This window comes from Gasterosteus aculeatus, chromosome 11 (assembly GCF_964276395.1).
Source record: "Gasterosteus aculeatus chromosome 11, fGasAcu3.hap1.1, whole genome shotgun sequence".
Taxonomy (NCBI): Eukaryota; Metazoa; Chordata; class Actinopteri; order Perciformes; family Gasterosteidae; genus Gasterosteus; species Gasterosteus aculeatus.
This window is the reverse complement of record NC_135699.1, coordinates 17680953-17702960: the sequence shown is the minus strand read 5'-3', so window position 1 is coordinate 17702960 and position 22008 is coordinate 17680953. Positions and strand designations below refer to the sequence as shown.

Below are 22008 nucleotides of genomic sequence, written 5' to 3'. Positions count from 1 at the left end.
ATACAGGTAGTTCGGGTAGCGGGGTCCGTACAACGGCCTCAGTGGGACTTAAGTGGTTCTGCTTCATTCTGCAGACCCATTCATCGCCTAAACTCACACGTCGGGCTTCTGCCCCCAAAACACCGGCCGTCTTCCACACTCGCAAATTCAGAAGAATGGCACCATAGCGGCGCCCCGCCTCTAATCCGTCTCTTCTGCGGATGCAGTGACCTTGAGAGACAAATGAGGACGTTCTGTGCAGGGGAGGGGGAAGATACTTTATAGCGTGAATGATCTTTACAGTAGCGCGTGCTACTTCATTCAAAAAATAGCTTTAGGGGGGAAGGAAATGTTCAGGTGCTGTTAGTTTCTCTGACCGCCTGCTGTGAAATCACTGATTGGGGGTGTGGCCAAAAGTGCCTGACGGACCCCCGAAGGAAAAAGGCGCAGCAGCAGTTTTCAGACCTTTAACGGTGCTGTCTGCAACGCTTCAAAACCAAGGAAAAAGCCAAGAAAAGGCTCTTTGCTGAGCCTCGCGTGTTACGTTGTCATCTGGTGGGAAAAATATGGTTCCCTCAAGCACAAAATGTTGAAGCACAAAAATGGAAGAAATTGTTGATTTGAATGAGATTTTAAATAAAGCCAAGTGTGCTTTCTGTCATCCACAAAGCGTGGTTTGTACTATATTTTTTTAATAATTTTTCAAACTAACATATTTTGACTTTTCTTTCAAAACGGCAGCTAAATGACCTAACCTATTTAGACTTAAAAAAAACCAAACTTTTTCAATAGATTACCTTTTGACTTTTAAAAATGGCTCCAAAATGTTTTTTTAAACGTTTTTTCCATATTTTCCCACCAAATATTTTTTTGACTTTTTTACCAAAAGCTGAAAAAAGTCAGTCAAAGCTTTTTGACCAAACATATTCTTTTTTTTCAAAACATTTTTTAGAAATGTTTCTCGACTTTCTTTACCCACAACATTTTTTGACCAAATATTTTATATTTGGTAGTTTTTTTTTGCATATTTTCAGTCAATAGAATACCTTTTGACCTTTTTAAGAAAAATTCAAATTGTCAATTTATTTTTAACTTTTGGACTTTTTTCCGTATTTTACGACCGAATATCTTTTTTTACAAAAAGCTGAAAAAAGTCGGTGAAAAAGTTTTTTGACTCAATATATTCAGACTTTTTCTATTTTTTTCCCCCGACTTTTTTGACTATATATATATTTATTTATTTTTACATTTTTGGTCAAAACGTTTTTCGACATAATATTTTCCAGCATTTTTTAATAATATGATGATGAGGTTAACATCAAAAGAATATTTTGTTACCTGTCAAACAAAATGTTTCAATAATTCTTTAGGTTTGAGGACGTTATGAACACTGGTCCCGGGGCTTGTTAGTCTCTTCTAGCATAAATCTCTCTTTTTCTCTCCGGTGTGATCTCCTGAAAGCTCTTTCTCTTGCTCAGTCGGGCAGATATGTTATGAGGCGGCCCTACAGCCTCTCTGGGGGGGGAAAAACACTCCTTCTCGGCCGAGGAGTGTGGGGTGGTCAGCTGCCTCGATCTTATTCAGTCTGCTCAGTGTCCTTGAAGGAGGTTCAGCGGTTCCGTGATGTATGAGCGTTTCGCGGTTTCAGACGGGCTTCGTAACACGCCTCCTTCCACTTGTCAAACCTTTTCATGCAGGGAGGGTGAAGCTTGGCTTCCATCAACAGGAGCCGGTTTCAGGTCCTTGAACACGTCAGGTGTGACCGACCGTGTCGTCACAGAAAGCAACCGAAAGGAAGCTTGAAAGAGCCGTATTTCTTCAGGCACGTTGTATTCTACGTGTTTCCTTTTAAAACGGACTCCCAAATAGACACTTCCTGCAGCATGATCATGTAAAAACAAAAATGATAAGCTGATTGGATCATCTGAGACTGCTGGACACAAATGTGGACATTATATAAAGCAGGTTTGTTTTCTCCAGTAGTGGTGACACTTGATGGCACTATAAAAACTGTTGGTATATTTTCTAACATGAATGATTGGGTTCGCCTTGGGTTTTCTGTCTTTATGATTTATTGCAGCATAACTGCGTTACAGAGAGACGCGTTGGACGTTTACATCACTGTTAGGAGGCCACAGAGATTTGAGAGATATGGTGATGACACAAAGAAAGAAGGCTTTGTAATAACACTGTAACTGGGGCAGTGGTTATGATGCATTCTGCCTTTTCAATCCATTAAACAACCAAACCGCCGGTCCAAAGGGGCCCGGGGGGGGGGCGTCGGCTGCAGCTCGGAGCCCGAGGTTCCCCCCGAGGCGCCTGACGGACTCAAGTGGTCGGCCACGGCCGGTTAACGCCGAGTGAGACAGGAATTCCCCTCCGGCACTTCTTCTAGGAGCCAACAGAGTCCCGATCACATCTAAAGGGCAATCACGTCCCTACCGTCCAGCCGCCACGCTTACAAAGTGGGGCAACAATGACATTTTAAAACATGTTGTGATCCTGGAAGAATAAAAAGTCGCCATGGATCCAAACCAACCAGAGACGGTTCAGAGAGGAGAGAACGCCATGTGATCACATTAAACAATAATCCATATGATGTGTGTTAGATTAGGCCCAATGGTTATCAAGCAGGACTCTGTCCCGCTGGTGTCCACAGAAGCTCACTGTAATAGTCCACAGACCCAAAGAAGATTACGGCCATTGAGTGGAAGGCTTAGCGTCTACGGGCGGAGATTACATCCACCAGGGTGAAATATACACAAGGAGGCATATCTGCTCTCACGCACACACACGCATCACCGTCAACTCTCACTTTTTAACCCCTCAAACATTCAGTCGGGCTCAACATCTTGAGCCGAGAGTAAGCTTTGCAGTCTGGAGATCAGCTGGAGGCGGGTCTGAGTTGGTAGACCAACGATTATCTCCTGAGCACAGCTGTCAGTACGTCACTGAAACCCAAACAGGAGGAGGAGTTGATGCTCTCTGCATTATTCTCCAAAACGCCAACAAAGTGAGCTGTGAAGAACGACTCATGCCCCCAAAAAGCCTCAAAGCAGTCAGGAAACTCGTGTCTCAGATTCATGGACTAGTTCACCTTTTAACAAACTGTAAAGAAAGGAAAGGAATCAAGACCTGAAATCATTCGAAAGAAATATTGGCTGCAAGATGTTGACTCGTGTGAAGACTTTCTGGCCTCGGCTCTGCATGTACGGACATATGTCTCGCTCCGCCGCCACCGCCGCCTTCCTGTGCTGCTGACGTCACGCGGATCCTGCACGGCAACCAGGAACAGACACCCCCCCCCCCCTCCCCCTCCACCGGCCATCAGCCTCTCCGGAAAACCCAACGGTGTGACAGCGACGAGACCGAAATAGGACGAGGACGAGCACGGAAGGTCTGCATTGTATTGACCCACTTTAGTTCATCATCCAGATCCGTCCACCCGTAATAAGAATGTCTCCCAAAATCTCAAGGTTGCACTCTGAGTTTTGTGTTTTTATATTTTAATCCACATATTTAAAAGGACATTAAGAAAAGATGGACATGAGGGGAACTCGTTTCAGGTCACCGTGACACTTAAACTTGACTTTATTAGTATTTAAGGGGAACCTGTAGCTGCTGAACCTTTTGCATGTCGTAGGGTCCATCCTGGAGGATCCCCCCCCCCCCCCTTCTCTCTCCATCCTTTGAAGATTTGAAAGCACTCTGAAGCAAATTTGTGATTAAGGGCGACACAAATGAATTGAACCATCTGCGTGTGTCCTTCAGCGCGTTAGCAGAGCAGCTGCACGACTGAGTTTACACAGCAGGAGGCTTAAGGCCACGAAGCCAGACAGGTTACTTTAATTAAACTATGTCTCTATATTTATATTTTATTTAGAATTGTTTTTTCTTTCCCAGTTTCAGCAACAAAACCAGGGAGATCTTCACTTTCCAGAGAACAACCTGTGAGTCCACTTCTGGTTATTACACTCCAGACACAAGCAATACATTTTGGAGGAAGGATTCCTTCTGTTCGGGGGGGAAGAGACGAGCGACGCAGGCGGAGAGAAACGGAGAAAAGCAAAGTGCTCCAGTTTGTAGAAGAGCCTCGGGCTGGTGTTGCAATCAGAGCTTCTGCTGGTGTCTGGCTCACGTTTTTGTCCACTCGACGGGGGCCGAGGCTCGGAGGACGCGACCTGTCAGAACGCACGACGAACGCTTCAAAGGATGCTTTGAATTTTAGGACGGGCTGTTGCGCTAAATGCATAATGAGAGAAGAAGCCTGCTGTTGAGGAGCCGTTGGAGCATCTTCTCGCAGGCGGCAGCTGCTCCTGGAGGACGTCTAGTTGTTCAGTCACACAATCACAGGAAGGGTTTCCTCTTTCACTCACCGCGTAATCACCCTGTTGTCACGCTTGTTGTTCCCTTTTTAAGTGATGAATCTAAAACTAAGACAGCTTCTATCTCCAATTTTACCCCAATTGTTGAAAATGCCGTCCAGATGTTGCCCTTCGACTGGGAAAACCTCCATATGATCTCATGGCTTTTGTTGTTGGAGATCTGGTTTCTGTCGGCCATTGATTGACCTGCTTTGGCCAATCTGCCTCCTAAAGAAGAACCTACCTTGATTCATTGTTCTTAAACTAGAGGTCCACTAATGAATAATGTTCTTTGTGGAGATACTTCACATTCGTTCCCTGTGATTGTTTCCCTCCTTGTAGAAAATAAACCGGATCCTGGAGCTGATCAACAAGCTAAAATGTCTCCGGGACAGGAATCCGTTTATCACCTCATTTTATGCTGTCACTTCCACAGCGATCAAACCCCTCGGCTCTCGGCGCTGAGTATGAAAAATGAATGAGCTCCTTTGCCTCGTTGACTACCTTCGACAGAGGCCCATAAATCAGTGCGCACTCCTCCCGGCGTGCCCGGTACCCGGAGTATCTGCCGTGTGTGCACGGCGATGCATCCGGATCCAGGAGGGGGAAAGTTTTATCACGATAAATCATTTTCTATCCGCTGTGAGTCTGGGGTCTCCCGTTGCCCCCACGACCCGACCTGGCGAGCGTCACGAGATGAGAGGAGATATTTGCCTGTATTGTAAGTCTTCCCCGATGTGATTGTATCCTGATTCAATTCAGTGGACATGAGACAATATTATTTGTCCATTTAATAAAATCTATCAAATTTGACTATCTCTCGCTCTGTTTGAGGGAATAAAAGGGTGACAAACTACCGTGGGCATTTCAAAGTAAAGGTTTATTCTAAATGGGACGTGACGTACCGATGACAAAATATGCAAAACAACATCTGGGACGTCGACTGCGTGGGGACCCAATGCCGTGAGAAATGATTTGCCTAAAAGATATCAAATTATCAGGCGAGGCGGGAGGTTTTGGTGTCAATCAGAGGCCCTGCACCTCAGCGGGTAGCAGAAGATCACGGTGGGTTCCCAACTGGGAGCGTCCATATATTAATATTACATGCACTCGCTGCTCCGCAAGGCACCTTTAATACGATCACCACGCAGCGTATAGGAATGTTCTCATCGTCCGTCACCGGCTGATTACTGATGAAAAGCATTTTCACTGCTGCTACACTTATTTGTTATTACAGGTGTTTTATTTTGTAATGCGTTATGATTGAGTTGCTGTAAAGGAGCAGCGTTAACTGCTGAGTGGCATCGCTTTTATTACCCTGGAGAAACGATGCCGGTGGCAAGACCACCACTGGTTCCTCAAAGGGACGCAGGGGGGCTGTCTGCACAGCCCAATGAATTAAGGGAATTACTGGAGTCTTAATATTGTCTCCTTGTTTCTTCGAAAAGAGAAATGATGGCTATAATCTAATTCTAGACGAATAGCTTTAAGTGTATTAAAGTTGTTAAGTCATTTCTAAAACTGTTCTGATACATCTCAGACATGATTTGATTTACCATAATAGAAAAGTCCAAATCCACGATGAAATCGAGCTTGAATCTAATAGTCAAATAATCAAATCCCACAACCCAGAGTTGTTCTTTAAATTTGAAGACCAAAACGAATCCTTCTGCTGTTGTGGTTGTTGTTGAGCTGGTTGGACCAGTTCAGTCTGTCTTAAACAATAGTAATCGTATCCAATTATGGCCTCAATTAGCTCAGCGTCTACGTTTCTCTACACCTCTAAAGATCATACATGGGAAGGATCTTGTTGCAGCCGTGGGCTTCTCCCTGTGATCTGCTTCTTCTTCGGGGCGTCGAGCCGTTTCGTCCTCTGCAGAAGCCACTGAAATGTCAACAGAGACGAAAGGACTGCGAAAGGCTTACAGCTGGTCCCTATAGACGCTGAAGCTTCCATCCTGAACTCTAAAACCATCTTAATAAATGAATAACTCAGAGTTCCATCGCTGCGTACACTTCTAATTCAGCGCTGATGATCATTTAACCGTCTTTGGAGGCCACAAATTCTGTTAAGTGACAGATTTATACCCAATCTCCGGGAATCCGTTAGATATAAAGGAAGTTTGGGGAATTGATGCTTTGTGTTTAACCTTCACTTCCTTCATCTCTTGCTTCCTCGAACTTTGAGCGACTCAAACGCATTCCTCAGCAAATTGGTGATTCTGATTTTTATTTGCCGTTAAGTGGTTTATTGTGGAGTATGAATGTTGTAATTAGCACCGAAGCCGCTGCACGCGTGGCCCTGTGTGATTATTTGACGGCTCCCCAGAAAATAAATCTGCACCAACGGTTTAATTCTTTTCTCTGAGGTGTCGTAATTATCACAGATTCTCAACTGAATGCTTGATTAACTAAAATATCACCCAAGGGGCAAAAAAACAGATATTAAGTCAAGTGGCTTTCGTTTGGTTTGGCGTTCTCGGTGAGATTAAATTAATTCAATTAAAATGTTGTTGCTTGTTCAGAAAAGAGCGAGTCATCGGATTTTGTGCTTCAATTATTCCCAAATACCTACCAAAGTGTTTCATTTACTTCACAGTTGAGTCCCAATTGTTCAAATGTTGAAGATACAACTCGGATGCAACTAAAGATTTGGGGATTTTGAAAAAAAAACAACTTAATCAAGCACCTACAGAAGCTTTATAACTAAGAATTACAGGAATATAGACGTATATTTTACATCTGTGTTTTTAACTAGGAAATGTCACCCAACCCATAAAAGAACGATCCCAGTGGCTTCAGTGAGGCACAGTGATTATTGATCAAACATTGCTATTTGATTGGTACTCGGTATCTGTAACGGGGCAAACGGTTCAGTTTGTTTCTAGAAAGTGAAGGACTGGCTTCATATGTGATTTAATAAGCACAGTCAGAATGGTCCAGACGTTACAACCCGCCTCGGTTGCTCCACACCATCCTGCGTCTCCCGGTGCTCGCCCCGCCAGCGCCTGGGTTCATTTAGCACTCAGCATTTGGGAAACGACGTGCGATTTACAAGCCGAAGGTGGAAGCCTGCTGGCGGCTTCTCGGCTGACGCTGATCACCGCCGTCCATTGCGTTCATTGCTTCATGCAGCTTTGGGCGCTATCTAATCTCCGTTGCCGACTGTGAATAATATCGCCAAGAAATGGCCTGAAGACTTAAGCGAGGCGCCTCAGACGTTGAAGTGGCGTTGTGCTATTTATTAGCATTTAGGCCTCAACGCTTGAGATTTACTTCTGGGGCATTTTTAATGCAATTTGTAATTCATCAAGAGGCTGCAGCTTGATATGTATCCCTGCTGGTCCGACCTCCACACTGACCTTGTACGGCAGCACGACGGCCGAGCCGCCGCTGATCCCCACGATGGGAACGGCCGTCTGCGTGGAAATGAAGTCCAAGATCTGCGCCACGGCCTCGGAGCCCACGTTGTCCTCGAACACCACGCCATGCACGCGGTTGGTGGAGAGGGTGTCGCAGATGCGGGTGAGCAGCGCCCGCGGGTTGGTGTTGTTGACCAGCACGGTGATGGGGTTCACCTCCAGGGGCAGGTCCAGGAAGTTCTCCCGGCTGAGCCGCCCCTTGATCTCTGCCTGGTAGGCCGAGCCGCTGAAGACCACCGCCACGTTCACGGAGGGCGCGGGGACCCCGAACGGCCGGCCGGAGCAGAGGGAGGCGCCGCGGAGCAGCAACAGCAGCAGCCACCACGGGGAGTCGGTCAAACAGCCCAGACGAACGCCCATCTCAGTCTCCTACTGCCTGTGGGGGGGGGATGTACATGTCAGATACACAGGAACCGTCCTGCCTTTTTTCCCTGAATTGTTGTGATAATACTCTGTAATCCCGAACCGCCTTTTCGTTTGGAGTAACTTTTTATTTTAGCTTCATCTGCGCTCGGAGCAGCAGAAACAGAGACGAGGCCATTAGCGCAGCCCGGGAAAGTGTTTTTAGAGTGTGTCTGCGTGCGGCGTGCGGCGGCGGCGGCGGCCAGGCTGCTGCGTCTTAGGGAGGCAGCTGCCGTCCTGCTGCTGGTGTGTTCCGCGCTGCACCCAACAGATGGTGTCCAGTGTTTAATGCAACAAATGGAGAACAAGAGGATTTATCTTTTTTTCTCTCATGACGTTACTCTGAAGCTGTTACTTCATTCGTGGTTTTAAACCGAATCTGCCAAAGTGATGCATGCATGCTGATGAATTAACGTTGCTCGTGTTAATATGACGATGTATGTTTCGAAAAGTTTTGTCTCTCTCTAGTTCAGAAACTGACATTTGAATTATTCAAACCGCCGATGTTCATATTTACAAGGGGATTGAAAATCCCCTTTTGAAGGAAACCCAAGTTTCGCCGTGCGACATTGCACTTCTAATGAACCCGTAAACTCTCCCGCCAAACGACCTCCGCCTGGAGACCCTAATAGCTTTTCTCCGAGCCCCCCTGGGAGGTGCGAGGGGGGGGGCATGTCAGAACCTTGTCTGTTTCACGCTCACGTTGTAGCCAGACGGCGGTTTGTGTCGAGCTGTCAGACACACTCAGGCTCTTTGCGTTGGCGGCCCGAGGCATCGCCGGCCGCTGGTCCCCCGTCACACAGATCCCGACCCGCCATGTGATGGATTCCCGGGGGGGGGGGGGGGGTTACATTGTAATCCCTCGGTAATCCCTGCCAGGCATCGTGGCCTTTCGGGCTTGATTGTATCGTATAAACTCTTCAGAAGATTCAGAGACTGCACAAGTGCTGAGTTCTCCCCGTGTTCCACTTCCTGTTTGAGGAGTGAGTTCCCCTCAGAGGGGGCGGGGCTTCTAGAGGAGCCCGGTGCCTCTCTAGATTGGTTAAGCTTCATGTCACTCAGGCGGACGTGATGGAGTCTAACGCGGAATTCTCCAGGTAGCCGCCGGCTCATAAATCCCGTTATGATTTGTTCCCCCCCGGGCAGAGGATGTCTGCCACGTCCAATGACATTAGCCCCTGTTTCAGCGGCGACAGCGGCCGGAAGGTTTCAGTTCATGGTCCAAATGCTTCAGAGCGCCAACCTGCATTGTTTTTAACCGAAGCAGGAAAGAGCTGAGGCGGATGCACGAAGGTCAAAACCTGCTGGGGTGCACGTGGAATTAAAGTGAACAGTTAGTGAGTCATCAATTACTTTGTGACTCTCAACATGCTTCCTAATAGTGAGGAAAAGAGGACGTTCCTACGAAACGTGTTTAAGGGGAGGGGTCGTGTACTTTCTTCTTCTTGGTGACAGAAGAGGATTTGTGGTAAAAATGAACGTTCACGGAAGAAATTTAAAGTACTGTAAAAGTCAACAAGTCAGTCAATCATCTTCTATTCCGCTGAGGGGGGGCGGAGACAATGCCCCCTAACATGAGGTGAGGGACGGGGTCCACTGGACTGGTCTCCAGTCACATAAGAGACACCTACGGGGTCAAACATGTCTTTGGACTGGGAGAGGAACCGTCGCAGACACGTGGAGAACATGCAGACTCCACCCAGAAAAGTCCTGGGGAGTTTTGAACCCAAGACCTCCTCTGTGACACCGAGCCGCTACGTCTGCAACGTTTCCACCTCCTCGCTGTCAGACAGCTCTCCGGTCAAGCCGCTATCTGTGATTTCACTTTCCTCCATCAGGCAGTGCGTGAAATGTAAAAAGCACTTTTTGGATCAGAGGTCTAATGCATCATAAAAACTCTCTGTTCAGATCGGATCAACACCAAACCAAAGCAGAGAGCCGATGTAACTTGTAGAGCTCACAGATCAGGCTCTGTGCCTCCCTGCAGATCATCCATGATCCATATTAGCAGACGCAGGTTGCTTTTAATGCTTTGTTATAGCAGCTGGTCTTCAAGCGTCTACTTCATATTTTTGTCACCATCCCAAAAATCCTTTCAACAGCTCTAAAGTCACGAAGATGTCAAAATAAATATTCGATTTGTATTCATAAAACTATCGGCGTGGAGTTGCTGTTCTTTCTCATAATAGCTCTGGCTCTGACCCGAACTGCTACAGACCGATTTCATAATAAACAACTAGTTCACTTCGTTGACTCAAATCATATCTGATCTGACCTGCAATCTGGCTTTAGGAAAGGCCACTTACGTACCACCGCTACACTGAAGGTCCTTGATGCTGTCATCACCGTCATCACCGCCATGGACAACAACTTGGGTAGCTGCCATTGGTTGTCCAGTGGATGTTGCAACTGGTTTGCTAGCTACCTAGCTGGTCGTGTCCAGCGGATTAAGACGGGAAACATCATGCCCGAACCTCTTAACATTTCGTAAGGTGTGCCACAAGGCTCCATCTTAGGCCCTATTTATATTAATGATGTAGCCTAAGCAGCTGGAAATTCCTGTATTCATCTGTATGCTGATGACACCACCATATTTTCAGCTGGTCCTTCACTCCACTCTGCTGTGTCCATTCTTCAACAAAGTCTCACCTCCATCCAACAGTCTTTCCACAACCTCCACCTGCTCCTCAACTCCAAAAAGACCAAATGTCTGCTGTTTGACCAGAAATCATCTCCAGCCATCCCAATGCCCTGCGCTTTAGTTTTTCAGCTCCTACAAATGCCTTGGCTTCTGGTTGGACTCCTCTCTCTCATTTAGCCATCCTTCCTCTATTTGACTACGGCGATATCATTTATAAAATACATCAAGGACCACCCTCAGAAAACTGGACACACTCCACCACTCAGCCATCCGATTTGCCACAAGTGCACCCTTCAGCACCCACCACTGTGATCTGGACAGATTGGTGAATTGTCCCTCCCTTCATACCAGGCGGCTACAACACTGGCTCCCCATGGTCTACAAATCCATTTTGGGAATGACCCCTCGCTGCCTCTCAAATCTTCTGCACATTTACGACAGCAATCGCTATTTAAGATCCAGTGACTTCATTTGGCTCATCATTCCAAAAGTCCGTACTGCGGTTGGTCGTAACTCCTTTCATTTTGCCGCTGCAAATGATTGGAACTCATTACAAAACACGCTCAAACTGACGGCCCTCACCTCGCTCAACATGTTCTAACAAAAGCTGCCATAGATGACTGTTGTACCTGCTGATCAGCCCTCACTTCTCTCTCTCTCTTCCATTTTTACAAAGTCCTGTTTGTTAATTTAACCATGTTGTTTTTAGCCATTTGTTTCCATGTGTTTGTCGTACATTGTATCTGTGCTGTCTGTCACGTGTGTGAACTGTGTTACTGCCTCTTGGCCAAGTCATCATTGTCAATGAGAATTGGTTCTCAACTGATTTTATCTGGTTAAATAAAGGTCAAATAAACTTCCCTAATATCTGCTTCATGGATTTATTCAGCTTTCCCACCAAAAGTAAATTTGACAAGATTACATTTGATCTCATCGTGTTAAGCTCATTATTTACATACACATGAGTGCCAAACTGCAGATGGGGGGGGTGCACACGGCTCACGGATCGTTCGGTAACGCCGGTAAAAAGTCTTTGAAGAGAAGATAACAGCTGTCTGACAGCAAAGTAGAACAATGAAAGCATTCTAAATATAGCGCTCACTTAATCCCCCTCCCGAGCTGGTTAGTCCACACACCCTCCGGCTGAGGAAAAGAACCTGACCCCCCCATCCTAACCATCCCTTTGATATCGCAGAGCCTGGTGACGCAGCTGAATTACAGATCAGTTCTGTAAACTGTACGGGCACGTAGACCCCCCCCCTGTGTGAGGTCGGATGGGGGAGTCGGGTTCAGCAGGACGGGTCCTGTAGTCCCAGCTGGGCTTCATGGGGGTCATGTTCTATGTATGTGAGCACTAGCTATCGTCACGCGTCCCAAACAGAGCTGCCTGTTGTTACGTAACGCCAGCAAACACATTTATTACACGGATGTAATTATTTAGCAGCCATTCTCTTGTCTTCTGTAACGATGTCTGAATCTGCATCCAGGGACCTTCTCAGCGTCTTGCGGCTCTTCTCCCTCCCCGTGTTTGATGGTTAGTAGTTACCAGCATGTGCTGCGTCTTATTAAAACACTGACACATCACAAAGTGTTGAGCTTCAGAACTACATATCCTCTCCAGATGAGTCTCCTGGTTGGATTAGAATATGATTATTAATCACAGCAGCTCACAGCTACGATGGTCTAACCAGGTTCAACTGTTAATAACTGTAAAGATGTATATATATTATATATATATATATACATATATATATATATATATATATATATATATATATATATATATATATATATATAATCTATATATATGTATCTGTTCGCTGGAGCACTTTATTTTTAACTTTTTTATTTTTTAACTTTTATTCCTTTATTTTTAAACTAACCCTAACTAACTAATTTTATCTCATTCCTCCCGCACTGTGGATTCCTGATTCCTGATGCATTTCAGCTTCTGGCCAGAAAGCGTGTGAAAGTCTCTTATGCACACAGACATATTTTATTGATAGTAGTTCTCCTTTCGATGCGACTCGAGCACAATGGAGACTTTGTGGTGAGAATTCCCCACCAGCGAGTGGGCGTTGTTTTTTTCACACGCTACACGTGTCGCCTCCTCCGAACGTATTTTCAGTAGGTGCGAACGTGTCTGATACGGAGAGGACGTCCCGCTGCGCTGTGGAAGTGTGAACGAGCAGCCGGAGGACATTGGGACTCGCGTGGGACCCTCGTTGGACCCTCGTTGGACCCGATTCTGTGTACGTTTGAGGGGCCCAACCTCTCGTGTGAGATTTATTAACAATATATTACCAGTAATTGTGAGATGACCCCCCGGTGACCCCTTCAGGTAAACACTGAGAGCCCTTGAGAGGCGGTCACACCGTTAAACTATTAAAAAGCTCCATTTTTATTGGTTTAAAACTACACAGACTACAAATGTAAACCATCACCCTTTGATGACATAATCTTGTCCCTGCACGTCTTAAACTTAAAACATTGTTTAGAACTTTGCAGACATTCAGCCAATGTGTGTGTGTGTGTGTGTGTGTGTGTGTGTGTGTGTGCGTGCAAACCGTTGTGTTCCTCTGGATGAGGAACGAAGGTGTGCAGACAGCCGGTAGTCCTCTCAGTGTACGGCCGCTTCGACAGCGCTGTCCCCAAAATGTCACCCAACTGACGTGTGTCCCACAACGTGGTTAATACAAACACACACACACACACGCCGCACATCGTATCACACAAATGATTTAAGCTGGAGCTGTTTTGACAAGTTCTCTCCTCTCAAGAGGACAAAGAAAAGTAACAAATAATACAAGAAAACGCTCGACAACATTTCCCCCTCTTCCCATTGGCTGTTCAGCACTCCATGTGAGAGGTGAAACCCTGAAGTGGCTCTTTGCCGCCGACCTTTCGTACTCTCACTGTTGTCTGGGACTCTCGGGGGAAGCACTTTGCTTCCGTCTCTCTGTCGCTTCGCCTCCTTTCGTGGCGCCTCGTCTCGCGCTGACATCTGGCCGGCAGTGATGCAAACAGCACATCTGCACGCCCGGCTCACAGGCCGTTGAACTTCCCAACGCGTTACCGCCTGTGGCCTGTATTATATGCTCACATAATAATATTCTGCGTTAATTCCTCGCACAACCTTCTTGTTAACTGGGTTTGCTTTTTTTAATTTCTTTTTCACACCTCTTTGTTGTTGTTGTTGCATCATTTCCTGAGATGCTTTTTCCCCCCAAACTCACTTCATTATTTCCTGTACACTCATTTTTCCTCGTTCATTGACCTCTATCGGATGTTTCATAAACCCGCCAACTGCATCAGCGTTTACAACATGTCGGCCGCAGTCGAGGAAAGAGTATTTAAATGAGAAAAGAACCAACGCGGACCTCCACCTGCTGCATCCATCGTTCTCGGGCGGTGCTTCATCACAGCCGGTTTTATCTCACGTTTCTTTGGTTTCAGGACTCACGGTTGTAAGATCGTCCTTCATTGAATCACTGGGCTCTGTTCAGTGGGGGGGTTCAGGGCTTTAGGGGGCTGTAACTTATCCCAGCATGCATTGGGACTGAGACCGCAGGTCTTTAAATATTCCAATTACATCTTTCTCTGTTTTTCCACTTCCGTTTGCGAAAAACAAGACAACAAGTGAACAAGTGATTGGTGTATTAATTTTAGGATGCACTTTGTTTCCTGTCTCTACTCTTTATAAGAGTGATGGTGATTGAAACCTAAAGCCAGTTTATCAGAATGTTTGACCTTTACTGTCCAGCCCAGTTGTGCCCGTTGAGATTTTATTGCCCCCATTTACACCAATTGTGAACTTAAACAGCAGCCTGCACTGAGAATGTGGAAAGCGTCATGAATGGGAGATGTATTATTGGACCATTGAATTATTTAAATGTGACATCGCTACACCTGGTAAATTGGCTGTGGATTTTTGACCTCACTAATCACGACTTAATTACAGCGGTCACGTCTCTCTGCCTCCACCTGTATGAACATGTTTAGCTCGGCTCTGACGGAAAAATTAAATAAATAAAGCCATGCTAATCTCCTTAAATCCGCAGCCATTTAACTAATCTGTAGATTCCTCTGCTGAGTAAGTACAGATACCCGCCGGCTGGTTTGAGTCAAAGTGTATTGACTCAAACCACAGTATTGTGTATTCCGTTTTTTTTTGCACGCTGTGGTTTTCTCCTAGATGTGATTCCTCTTTGTACCTCGTGAAATGAAAGACACATCTGGAGCTCCTGGATCTCTGTGACCCGAACCGGCAGCTCCTGACCGAACATCTTAATCCAGATCATTGTAGATAAAAAAAGTTCCCCACTGTCCCCCGTCCTTGCTCGATCTATGGACATATGTTCAGAAAGAAAAGGCCAGACGTCCAAGTTGTCTGTAATGACTAAATATAAATATATTGAGCTCATATCGATAGTTATGATGAGTTACAGGCCACCTCCATCGAGCATCCTGCAACATGCTTCATTGTTCTCATTTATTGAAAATGTCACATTTTGCACGTACTTATCCACTTCTGCAAAGCATCAAATCCCCATCGAGGTTCCCACAGTGTGATCTGCGAGTTGAAAATGTGCATAAAAAGAGTTGCAGCCAAGTGAACGTCTGAGAACGCCAAGCCAATCACAACTGATTGAACGCTACGCTACTTATTTGTAGTTACATCACTGTTTCATTTTGGTTTGTCAGCACGTGAAGATAATCGTTATCAGCATCCAACGGTGTCTTTAATAAGTCTGAGCGTGGAGGATTGTGCCGGAGGCTTTTATCTGTCAGTCGCTCCCTCCGCCGTCGAGACCGAAGCCCAATTTAGCAAAAACCTCTGCGGGACGAAACAAACAACTTTAAGTTTGCAAATATCTGGTATTGATGCACCAACCGATGGCATTCCTCTGCACGGGCTGCTTATAATCAGCTCAGCGCGGTGGCGTCAAAAGGAAAGCAGTGACAACTGATAAAGACGAGAAGAAGAGTCCCGACTTGTGAACTGAGATATTTGCTAAAGTCGAGGAATCGTGAAATCACAAATATACAAAACGACACACGATAGAAACCAGAGTGCCGACCCAGTTGTCACAAGGTGACAAAGGTCTTTATTCCTGCAGCGTATCTGAGATAAGCCCCCCCCCTTATCTTGAATGCGCCTGTTGAATTTACCGCCCTGTTCTTTATAGTGTGGGTTTCTGCTACGACCATGTGATAAATTCTTCCTGGGGAGGGGAGGAGACTTTTCCTTCAGAGGAGGAGTCTTCTATCTGAGGGGAGGATACCTTTCCTTCAGAGGAGGGGTCTTCTATCTGAGGGGAGGAGACTTTTCCTTCAGAGGAGGAGTCTTCTATCTGAGGGGAGGATACCTTTCCTTCAGAGGAGGAGTCTTCTATCTGAGGGGAGGATACCTTTCCTTCAGAGGAGGAGTCTTCTATCTGAGGGGAGGATACTTTTCCTTCAGAGGAGGAGTCTTCTATCTGAGGGGAGGAGACTTTTCCTTCAGAGGAGGAGTCTTCTATCTGAGGGGAGGATACCTTTCCCTCCAGAGGAGGAGTCTTCTATCTGAGGGGAGGAGACTTTTCCTTCAGAGGAGGAGTCTTCACTAGCCTCCTTGCTAGAGGAGACATCCTCCTCTGTCTCCTGACCACACGTGGTTTATGACCTCTGACCGGTCTAACAGATTCACTCAGTGATATTTGTTTCTGCCCCCCCCCCACCGTGCGACCGTGACACCAGCGGACACAGCGGCCTTCACACAACATGCAGTTAACCTGCCACGTGAGGGAAACATGCAAACCCAACAGATGTCATCGGGTTCTTTACTGCTGCCTGGATGGGGGGGCTGCAGGGGGCTGCAGGGGGGGGTTTGTCTTGTAAAATATGACATAAACAGCAGCGGGAATTAATTGAAGGTTATTCAGGCTTTTGCGTATCTCTCTATTCAGGAGGGAAGTGGAGCCCAACCGAGCGATGGGCTTCTTCAACCATGTCGTATCGGGGAGGGGGGGTTCGGCGCCATCAGCAGGTTTTAGATGCCACAGCAGATGGAAAGCCGTGTCGTTTGTGCTTTATTACGTTTCTGTCTTTGACGTTTGACAACAAGGTCTTGCCCCCCCCCCTCCCCGTTTGCTTTGTCGAAGCGTTTGGAGTGTTTCAAGTGTTTCGAGAAGGCTGCAGATTGTATGTGGAGTAGGCATCACCAGCTGCCATCAGAGTCCCCTCTGACATGCAGCTGATCCCTGACATGCCCCCACATTGTGCACACGCTGTAATCCACATGTGAGCATACCACTTTGTTTTTAATCCCCCCTGCGTGTGTGTGTGTGTGTGTGGGGGGGGGGTCCTCACTACTTTGGTGTTTTAAAGCAGCCCGACTACAATCGATGTTAAAGGGCCAGTTCACCCCAGAATAACTGCTGAGTAATGAAAGCGGGAAGATAAAAATACCTTTTGCGTCTTAAAGTAGAGAGAAGTTCATTTGTCTTTTAAAGCTGCACCTGGAAGAGTCATCGTTTCAAATATCAGCCTCCTTTCATCTGGTCTACTTGACTTTTCAGCATCTGCACACGTTTCTCTTTTCCTAACTTTAAATCTTTTGTCTGGAAGAGATTTGCTTCCTGAAGTTTTTCCATTCCGCATTACAAGAATCATTAAAATGTCAAAGCCGTTTTTTTTTTTCTTCACACAATTGCAACTAAAAGAGAACGAGTGCTCGGCGGAGTCGCAGCTGCTCGTCTCTCCGACAGCTTCCTCTGGAGGTGAGGAGTCGACTCTCGACTCTCCTCCCCGTCCTGGAGGCGCCACGGACATGTGACAAGGGAGGCCAGAATAAACCTCAGCTACGGGCCACCGGGACGCCCCGTGTCACTTCCTGTTAGGCCGCCGTGTGATATCTTTAGAACCATCACGCAAAGCCAGACTGCTCCTGCTAATCCGAACGCCGAAGAGACCCCCCCCCCCCCCCCCCCCCCCCACACCAACCCCGCCCATACCTCTACATTCGCAGGCCTCATCTCTTAGGTTCTCGCTGACACCCTCCTACAGACGCCCCCCCGCCGTGTCACCGGGGGGCCAATGGCGAACGATTAAGCGGCAGCCACACGCAGCTTTGAATAGAAAACAATCAGGCTAATCACGCCCCCCCCCTCCGGCCCCCCCCATCACAGATCACATGTGCACAGAGCCACACGCACTGAAGTGGAGATGTCGGCATCCACGAGAGGCAGAAGAATGACAGGGAGCGAGACGAGAGGAGGCGCGCCCCCCCCCGCGCTCACGGCGTGTCAGCTCTCCCTCTCAACAGGGACAGGACGTCACACCAGGTGCCATGAATACTAATGATGGGGGGCCGGAGCCTCTTGAGCCCGTGAGCTGTAAACCCCCCCCGATCCCCCCTCTAGCGCACCTGCAGTATCGCAGTGCGTTGAGGAGGTGGGACGGGATTTACTGCTCCTCCCTCATGACCTTGGATGAAGTGGCTCCCCCCTCCCCCTCCCGCTGTACAGCTTCTACTCTCTCTTTGCCTCCCGCCTCTCGTCTCCACCCGCAGACGGAGAAGATGGCGTTCGGTTTAGCCTTTGGTCTTCGGCTCACACGTGAACTCTTTGTTCGTCATCCATTATTCATCACTCAATTATCTTCTCCTGAACTCATTTACATTATAAAATGTTTGTCTAATTGTTGAAACGATGAAACGGAACTCTCTGGTTTTCATCCGGCCGGAGGTCCTCTGGTGTTTATTCCTTTAGTGGCGTCTGTGATGTTGTCAGAAGAACCGCAAAGCAAACGCAGAATCATCTGTCATCTGAAATGATGCAGCTGCAAACGTGAAAACATGAAAGTCTCACTGATTCATTCTCCTCCCGCCGGCGCTGCTCTTCATCCATCTACGTTGACACGGAGAGTCTCTCCTCTGCTTTAGACCCAATGGCACGGCTGCACCGTTAGCATCCTGGTGCTAGGTGAGCTAGCTAGCAGCATGCGTTGAGGTCCGTTGATTATCTCCAGTGAGGAGACAACGCGGTGGAGTCTCGACAGCAGCACGAGCTGAGTGACCTCCATCATATCGACTTCCTCCACCCGAACCATCTACTCTGATTGATGGCAGCAGGTAAGAGGCGAACTGTCCCTTTAAGCACAATGACATCAGATTAATAAAGTCATTAAAACTGCGAATAGACACACTGACTACACATCTACTGAGTGCGTGTGTGCGTGTGAACACGTTAACGCACTGAATCACAGCTGCTGCTGGTTGTAAAGTTTGTTCTAATCACATTGATCCCACAGGACGAACTGACGACACGAGAGTCACACGAGCGTCGACCTTCACAGCGCGCAGAGGACACGCAGGTTTCTTTTGAAGGTGAGGACGAGTTGTCCTCAGAGGTGTGTGTGATGTCATCAGTGAGGGGGGGGGGGTGTATGGAGGTATGAGTTGTGTTATTGATCACAGACTCCTCCCCCCACAGTGTGTGTGTGTGTGTGTCTGTCTGTGACTGCATCATGTTGCAGGTGACAGGCTGCCTTACATTGGTTCCTCCAGTCACATGTTGCCTCGTCACACACACACACACACACACACACGTACCAGTACATCCAATTTCTGGAACTGGGATATGGTTGGCCTCACATAATGAACAGCCATTTTTCACCTGCCTAACTGGTGCCGCCCCCCCTTCCCCTTCGGCATCTGCACTAAAAAGTTATGGAATAATGAAATGAATCCCTGTGAAAAGATGCTCCGCCTCCTCGGGATGCGTCACACACGTTTTCTTCACACCGAGGCCCCACCTGTTAAATGCGTTCCCCCTCGGTTAGGAACCGTCATTAAATGACTTATTGATGATTATTACACGTCCGTCCCACAGATAAAATGTGCTTTTCCTCCACTGGCTCCATCTGCAAACACAGAGGGAATGTGTTCCTCCTTTCTCTAAGCTGAGCCTCACACATCTAGAGGCAGGGCGGCGGGTCGAGCCTTGAACGCCCCCCGGACGTCCCGGAGGAATCCTCGTCTTTTTCTGCATCGAACCAACAAACGTAAAACCTCTCTCTTCCCCACCGGTGCCTCCACCCGGAAGCTTTTGGGCCGGGCGTAGCGATCCGGCTGATAAACGGACGGCGACCTATGGATGAGTTCCCCCGACTCTTTGTGAGGAGGAACCATGCGGCACGATCTCCAGGTCACCCGGCTCCTGGGGGGGGGACACGCCGTCGTCCTCGCTCTGATCGGCCTACGCGTCGACGCAGCCTCTGGTTTGGACTTTTCATGCAGTTCATCTGCTCTACAGCTCAGTTTTCCACTTAAGGGAACCGGCTCTCTATTCACAGAGCCAACGTGACCCTCAGTAATTACGTCCTTCTCTGGCATCCTGCAAAGCCACTCCTCCATCCTCCTCCTCATCCATCCTCCTCCTCATTCAGCCTCAGCCTCATCCAGCCTCTGCACCCCAACCTCCTCATCCAGCCTCCACATCCCAACCTCCTCATCCATCCTCCTCATCCAGCCTCCTCATCCCAACCTCCTCATCCAGCCTCCTCATTCCTCCTCCTCATCCAGCCTCCTCATCCCAACCTCCTCATCCATCCTCCTCATCCAGCCTCCTCATCCCAACCTCCTCATCCAGCCTCCTCATTCCTCCTCCTCATCCAGCCTCCTCATCCCAACCTCCTCATCCATCCTCCTCATCCAGCCTCCTCATCCCAACCTCCTCATCCAGCCTCCTCATCCATCCTCATTCAGCCTCCTCATCCCAACCTCCTCCTCATACAGCCTCCTCATCCAGCCTCCACCTCATCCCTCCTCCTCATCCAGTCTCCTCATCCATCCTCCTCCTCATCCAGCATCCTCATCCCAGCCTCCTCGTTCATCCTCATCCCAACCTCCTCATCCAGCCTCCTCATCCATCCATCCATCCAGCCTCCTCGTCCACCCTCCTCTAAAGCAGCTGAGAGGGGCTTTGATACCTGCAGGTAAAGCACCTCTCAGCTGCTCTTACTGTTTACAATGACGCATCGATCCGCTTTGCTTGATCCGGCGGCTTGCTGAGTTAAAGCAACAGTTACAACCGTAACCCATGGTGCACACACACACACACGCACGCACGCACGCACACGCACGCACGCACGCACACGCACACACACACCGACAGCAGGCACAGAAGCCGAACACAGCGTGAATCCGGTCGAGTGCTGCTTTTTGATCTGATCCTCTGCACTCTGACTATTCCTCTGTTGACAGTGAGGAGGAGGGGAAGAATGAGGTGGGGGGGGGGGTGATGCTCCTTGAAACACCCCCCCGAAGCACTCAGTTTGTAAAGTGAGGAAGAACGTGTAAGTGGCGGATGAAGGCGATCCGTTACCTGTGTTGGCAATCCTCATCCAGCGCCGCCTCGTCTTCACTCATCCCGTGTCCGCGGCTTCGGCTGGTTATTTTTCTCCCTCTCCTCTTCCTTCTCTCCCCCGTTTTTTTTGGCCCTCTTCTCCTCTTCCCCCCCCCCCCTCTCCCCTCTTCCTCTTCCTCTCACCCCCCACTCCCCCACTGCACTTGTTTGAGTCTATTTCAGTGGCAGCAGCAGAGGAGCCCGCTGCGACGGTGGCATGGTTTCCAGCACTTTTGGCAGAAGGTCACATTTTCACTCGCTGGTGGAAAGAGGAGGTGTTGGGGGGAGGTGGTGGGGGGGGGCAGGATGGATGGAGTGATGGAGGGGGGGAGCAAAGTGAGCAGGTGCGCGGAGGAGGAGGCAGATGAACAAATCGTTGATGTCCACAGTTTGAGCTCTTGGCTAAATGTCCCAGGTTAGAATCAGAGTTTACCTCAGAAGTGAAGTATCCCAGAATGCTTTGCAGCAGAAGCCTTCCGCCGGGCGCATTTATGTGAAAAGCATCTTCAGCAGCTGCTCACCGCTCGGGCAAAAAAATACAAAAAAGAAAACAGATAATTCCTCTCTTTGGCTGCAGAATGAACACTTCAGAAAACTTCCATCGCCCCCACCCACCCCCCAAAAAAGAAATCATCAGCATCCCCAGGTCCTCACAGGGACACAGACGTCCCCAGAGACAACTGTCTTCTCCATCCGTCTAGGGCCGGTCCCATGCGGGTGACCCTCGTCTCAATGTACCCCGTCCTCCTTCCTCCTCTGCGGCCCCTCCATCAAAGGGAACAAGGAGACGCTCCGGCTGACAGATGGCCGGC

The 22008-nt window shown here is 48.1% G+C and overlaps 1 protein-coding gene across 1 annotated transcript in view; it reads right to left on the bottom strand.

Annotated features, from left to right (window-relative positions):
* grin2ca (glutamate receptor, ionotropic, N-methyl D-aspartate 2Ca) overlaps window positions 1-21306 on the bottom strand; it is a 43108-nt gene extending 21802 nt beyond the window's left edge. Inside the window, exons 1-2 of the mRNA XM_040191326.2 lie at window positions 21176-21306; window positions 7706-8141 (exon numbers count right to left, since the gene is read on the bottom strand). Coding sequence (XP_040047260.1) covers window positions 7706-8125 — 420 coding nt within the window. The 5' untranslated portion in view covers window positions 8126-8141; window positions 21176-21306. The remainder of the gene's footprint in view (window positions 1-7705; window positions 8142-21175) is intronic.
* Window positions 21307-22008: the final 702 nt, after the last annotated feature.